Here is a 6153-nt window from a genome sequence, read left to right on the forward strand (position 1 = left end):
CGAAAAGTGTGATTTGTGGTCCAAGCACAGGTGGCCCCTCACAAATCGGCACATTTGCGTCTGTACGCAAGAAAAATAGAGTAATTAAGGCCAGAAAATAACAGATTTTTACGGTATAAAATGGCTGGCCAGCCTTGCATCTTCACCAGTTTCATCTCTGTGCTTTCACAAGTCGAGAAAACCCGTGGAACCCGATCAGAATGCAGACCAAAGTCCTCTTCGTTTTGCTCCTGGCGTGCACCGTAAGTTAGTCATGTTTTAGCGTTTTAAAATTGATCCCACGAAATAGGTAAATTTCATTACATATTACTTAGAGAAATTTAAGTCATTTTTAGTTTTCTCTACTTTTAAACATTTTTCGAATATTCTCTAGAACACGAGGTTTCACCTTCACCCAGAGTTAAACAGCCCCATATAAGTTGCGTCTTCAGGGATTCAAAATGAGATTGTTCTCTTCAGTCAAGTTCAATTTCCAAACCCCCCCCCCCCCCCCGTCGAAGCTATACAGCCCCCTAAATTTTCGGGAATGCCATTTTTATGTCTGGATTTTGGTGACGTTTTATGGACCAAGACACAAGAAAAATTGCTACTTTCCATATCTTTCGGCGCTGAATTTAGTCATCCTCAATCAACGTAATTTCAAATTAAAGGGAAATTTCTGGAGTATCAGTGGATTCGGGGGTTTCCAGGATAAAAATTTGGCTTTTTGGTCAATGAGGGTGCTTTTCAGGGCACCATTGCATTAGGACTCAAAATAATTTGAAGATGGTCTGCGTCTTCTTTTACTCCGTGGCTTGGTTTCCAGAAAAGTTCGCGTTCGAATGGATTTAAAATCCAGGGACTCCATAAGATCCACTACTCTTCTTGGAATCTCTCTTTAATTTTTGGTGTGAGCGGTTTGAAGTTAGAAATATTACAGCGAACCATACTCTCTGAAAATAACCTTCAGTTTTGGTTTCATGGGAGTGGAAATAATGAGCTCTAACTCTGTATAATGCAATCGAGTGTAATATTTTCGACAGTTTTAATCAAACCTCTAATAATTTTCTAAAACTGCCATTCACACTGGACTCTCCAATTTGAAATAGGAGTCTCCGTGAATTTAAATTCTGAAGATCTGATTTTATTTTCTTTCTTTAGGCCGCCGTATCTGCCGACCAGAAGGTCCCTCTGCAGAAGAGAGCTGATGGTGTAATTTCCAACTTATTGGATTTCACGGGATCTCTGACCAAAAATATCGTCGACAAAGCGGTTTCAGGAGGTCACACGGTAAGTTATTAAAAAGCATAATTATTAAAATTATAAATTCGAAGCATAATTACAATTAAAGGGATGAGAGCTAAGAATGCTCAATAAGAGGGGAAAAAGTGTTAGAGGTTACCCCTAATAACTCAAGTTAGGGTAATACCGCAACATAAATTTTCCACGTATAGAACGCAACGTTGCAAAGTTTCATTTGAAACTTTATTTATTTATTCTAGCGCGGTTGTAAATTTTCTTTCACAATTGTCTGTAAATTTTCCTCGTGAATTATGGAAAATGTACACACCCGTTACTGAGTTTAAAAAAAGGTTGCGAAGTGAAACTTAGATAGGTTGAAATCAATGGAGCCCCTTAGTATGTTTAACTCAATGACAAATTAATTTCAAACGAAAGCTAAACGCATAAAAACGCTTTTTCGAAATGTAAAGTATCAAAGTGCAAATTATCAAGTGAGAGACTCAAGTTAATTTCGATGTATTAAGTAATTATTGCGTTTGAAGTTTTACTTGAACATTTATCTGGGTTGGCTTCAAATACTTAGGTACCCTTTTGGAGGGCACCCGCCTCTCTCGTTTCATGAAGCCCTAACAATTCCAGTCATGACATTATGTTTGAAGAAGGGGGTAAAAAGTCTCCTAAAAGTTGTTTTTACTCGTAATATGTTTAATTAGTGAGGAAAATTCGTAGATAGGTAGAAGTTTCATCAAGACCGAAAATCGACCACACCCGAAGGGTCGTGGGTGGCAGGGTCACCCCAAGCTATTCGATAATATCCTTTGGACCGCGTTTAGCAGAAAGGAACCAAGCCACATCATCTAATGCCATATTTAACCGGGCAATTTAATTTGTTATACAAGAGAACGTTTGTGCGGATTTCTTTGAAAATGTTGAGGAATTTGCTCCGCACCATGCAGAAAATTCACTGTTTGCACAAAAATCCGCACAACCGTTTTCATGTAAATACATTAAATGGCCCAATTAAATGGCAATAGATAATGTGGCTTGGTTCCTTTCTGCTCAACGCGATCCATTTCAAATAACGTAATAAAACAAAAGTACCTATTTCTGAGACTGATCCGTTTTTAAGATCGGACGAATTCAGCTAAATTTTTATCTTGCACACACAGGGTTCCCCAGCTTCCTTTGTTTTAGTTACAAGGTATTTTCTATGTGATAACAGAACTTTAGTCGTGAGCACACCCTGTGTTCATAACAGAAATACACATTGGAACTAAGGGAGGTTTAAGGAGTACTTTGGCATAGCTTCATTTTGACTTCATTTATCATGAATTAATACGACCCTGAGTGTTCTGTTGTCAATTACTGATCGGAACGCATTTAACGGACGGAAACTAGCTTGATCACGGTGTTTTCGAAATCGTGCAACTCTTTCTTCACTTTAAAAAATATTTTATACGTGTACAGAAAAAAATTAACACGATCATTTTCAATTAAAATTGACCATTTTTTGGGGGCGAAGAGCAAGAACTATTTGTTACTCCAGGCACTTTTCAGATAAAGATGGATATGCACGATTCTTACAACTCTGTAAACACTGGAATCGGGTTAGTTTCTTTCTGTTAAGTGCGATCCAATGGAGCTCTTGCAGCATGGAAGATCGATTTAAGTACCTTATTTATGTAAAATTTCATGATGGATACTCTAATACAAACTCTCAAACTCGAAAAAAGCTTTCAAAGTTGAGGCCGTAACCCCACGCTACGCCGAGAGTCCACCTCTATATCTAGTTAGAGTTATACCTGTATAGGGAGAGTACCGACAGATCTGTTCATGGAGGGCTTAGGGCCCAAAAGTGCAGCCACCCTTCTAACCAACTTCTAACGCACAAAATTTCACTGCCAGTCTGCAGATTCCAATTCTAACCAAGATGGCCAAGAATGTACAGAAATGAGCGTTCTTCCGCGAAATTGAGTAAATTTATGCAAAAACTGAGTCAAACACGTGCTTAGTAATAAAGGACGGTTCGTATCAGTAAATCGCTCTGGATAATTGAAATTCATAGGTTGGCTGCCCTTTTGGGGCCTAACTTTATTCGCGGAGGCATCGGTGAAGACCTGATGGACTTTCGGAGTTTCAGATCTGTCGGTACTCTCCCTATACAGGTACTCTATATCTAGTCAAACTCTCCGAGCACAGATATTTGTAGGAAGTAAATACATTAGCAGGGTTGCCGCGGTTCCAGCCTTAGAGCTTCTTGACAGAAGTGGCAAACCTGTTAATATATTTTCTTCGTATCTGTGATTGGACAGTTTGACCTTCAGTGTAGCGTGGGATATCCATTCCATTACTATCGACTTTGAGAGCTTTTTTTGTGTTTGAGAATTCGTTTCTGAGAAAAGTAGTGGCACCTTTGAGTTTCTCGCAAAATTTTACACTAGGGGAAGTACTTGAATCCCAAATCCCTGACGCAAGCAAGAGCTCCATTATTTCGTTGCTCCTCTGCGGGCCGATTATTGAAATTGATAGACAAAGCTGTAGACAAAGATGACAAAAGGGATATGGGGGAACCTATATTGGTGGAAGCTGGTGCGGTTGCGATGGACAAAGGCAGTAGGTAATAGACTAACTAACGGCAACCCACGAGAAACCCGACAGTTAGTCCATCAATTTTTTCCTTAGTCTATGAGAACACACATTTCAACCAATAGGATCGCTCCATTCCCCCCATGTCCTCTTTGTCTATAGCTTTGTCCATCGATTTCAATAATCAACCCGCTGACGTAGGGCGTATCTCGATTTCGACATGAGCCGTGGAAAGCATGGAGTCGCATATGAACTGCATTTTGCAATTTGGACCTATAAATTTTGGCTCATCCGAAAAAACACTTATGTGCATAGGGAAACTAATGGCACATACGTTGTTTTTAAACCGGGCCGGAATTTACAGGTCCAAATTGCAAAATGCAGTCCATTTATGGACAACAGGGCTCACGTAGGAATCGAGATACGCCCTTACGTCAGAGGTCCGACGATTTGTGTGCTCCGTGTGGGAGCTCCGTTTTAATATAGATTCAGCTTGGAGTCTCCGTAATTTCTGAACGTTTCCAGAGTATAAACGCCATCTCGGGGATCATCAACTACAGTCTGGACTCGGCGAAAAGCCTCACCAACACCCTGCTCCGCCGTGATCTAGGCATGACCATGACCATGCCGCGCTACAACATGCCCAACCCGAACTCCTACTCGGCCTACGACACCTTGGGCGCCATGCTCGCCAAAGCCCAGACCGACCTGAACAACTCCTGGGATGCCGCCAACACGCTGACCAGGGACATGCGCCCCAACCTCTCCGACCGCGGACTGGCAATCCTGAACATGTACATGAGAGAACTGCGCACCTCTCGTGCTTCATACAACAACGCCCTCAGCAACGCGGCCGACCTCTACGCCAGCCTGTCCGCCAACCCCGACCTCAACGACCAGGACTTAGTGAACCTCCTCCAGGACCAGTACGGTTTGGAGATGATCGACTACGCCCAGCAGGCTCGCCGTCTCGGTAACGTCATCAAAAACAACGGATTCGACTTGTAGACTACCACCCGGGAGCAACTTAGCTCAGCGCTCAGCACAGTCAGGTTTAACTCAATGCTCTGTGAATTAAGTGAAATATAATTCCCCTACTTACCTTACTCTATTAGTTTGATTATTTCCATCGCATAGAGACATCACACTGAAAAAAAAATCTCGGTGTATTTACTGAGAAAAGGGTAAAATTACCAAGAATTCAGGGTTCTATTTGATCCCAGTTTTTTCTTGGTAAAATTACCATTTATGGAATTAGTAATTTTACTGGACCTTGGTAAAAACGCCAATATTTTTTATCGACTGTGGTAGAATTACCGAGATAAAATGGCAAAGTTACCGGGAGTTGATTACCAATAAAAGTGTTATTCTTACCTGAAAAAAAAACAGTAAAAATACCGGTTTTTAGGTAAGCTTACCAGTCTGTCTTGGTAAAATTACCAATAATTGGTAAAAAAAGTGAGATGGTAATGTTACTAACGGACCTTGGTAAAACCGCCGAGAATTTTTTTTTTCAGTGCAAAAATGTTGTCGCATTTTTTGCTAGAGGGATCTTCGTCGAAATGAATTAAATTGTAAGGAACAATATGCATATAGGATTTACGCGATTTGCAGTTTCTTGTGACTTAATTCTATTGTGCGTAATCTCATTTGGTATAAACACGTCAGCTCATAGTAATGAGCTACGTACAAGAAACTGTCCACAAATGACGTCATGCACTTTTCCCAAATGTTTGACCCCTCTTCCCCTATTTCAGATCCCTTTACCTCCTTTAAAGGAGTCTGCCAATCAATCAGGTCCCCTCCTCTTGATTGGCCTGCGACCTCTTTTATGGACACCTACCGAATATGGAAATAAGCAGGGGCGATTCTTGCAAGTTGGCAACTCTGTTATTCCTCAATTTAAATTTATGCAAAGTAATCGATTCATAGTGAGGCATCGATATTTTTAATGTGTTTAAATGTAGGAAAAACAGTGTTACCGAATTGGAAACTTGCCAATGAAATAGGATGACTTTAACCAGACTCGCAGCTTAACCACATAAGGCGTTACCAAATTTTCTTTCACGTTTTATTTCTTTTACAAGAACACCAGGCCACATTTTGCAATAAAAGGTTTTAGGTGCACTCTTTATACCTCAGGAAAAATTCACGAAAAGTTTCAAGGCTTTGTGCACCTCACTTTTCCTGGAAAAAATAAATCAAGGGAGGACATTGGAAAACGTGACATGCTCAACTTACAGGCGCCATCAGTTGCACAAATACAACTTTATACAACCATAGCATAAATCGTTGACTAAAGACGAAAAATTCGTAACACCATTACGTTTAACTTAGCGAATGGAT

The 6153-nt window shown here is 40.6% G+C and overlaps 1 protein-coding gene across 1 annotated transcript; it reads left to right on the forward strand.

The window, feature by feature from the left end:
• The first annotated feature begins 82 nt into the window (after positions 1 to 82).
• LOC109031163 (uncharacterized) lies at positions 83 to 4913 on the forward strand. Its single transcript, XM_019042520.2, has 3 exons — positions 83 to 242; positions 1141 to 1269; positions 4333 to 4913. The coding sequence occupies exons 1-3, from the start codon at positions 201 to 203 to the stop codon at positions 4813 to 4815; spliced, it is 654 nt and encodes a 217-aa protein (XP_018898065.1). The 5' UTR covers positions 83 to 200; the 3' UTR covers positions 4816 to 4913.
• The last annotated feature ends 1240 nt before the right edge of the window (positions 4914 to 6153 follow it).

Source organism: Bemisia tabaci, chromosome 3, assembly GCF_918797505.1.
Source record: "Bemisia tabaci chromosome 3, PGI_BMITA_v3".
Lineage (NCBI taxonomy): Eukaryota > Metazoa > Arthropoda > Insecta > Hemiptera > Aleyrodidae > Bemisia > Bemisia tabaci.

Excerpts from the sequence above, each read along its gene's own strand:
- LOC109031163 (XM_019042520.2), top strand. The coding sequence starts at position 201 with ATGCAGACCAAAGTCCTCTTCGTTTTGCTCCTGGCGTGCACC. Across the intron at positions 243-1,140 it reads TTTTGCTCCTGGCGTGCACC|GCCGCCGTATCTGCCGACCA; the intron begins GTAAGTTAGTCA and ends TTCTTTCTTTAG. Across the intron at positions 1,270-4,332 it reads CGGTTTCAGGAGGTCACACG|AGTATAAACGCCATCTCGGG; the intron begins GTAAGTTATTAA and ends GAACGTTTCCAG.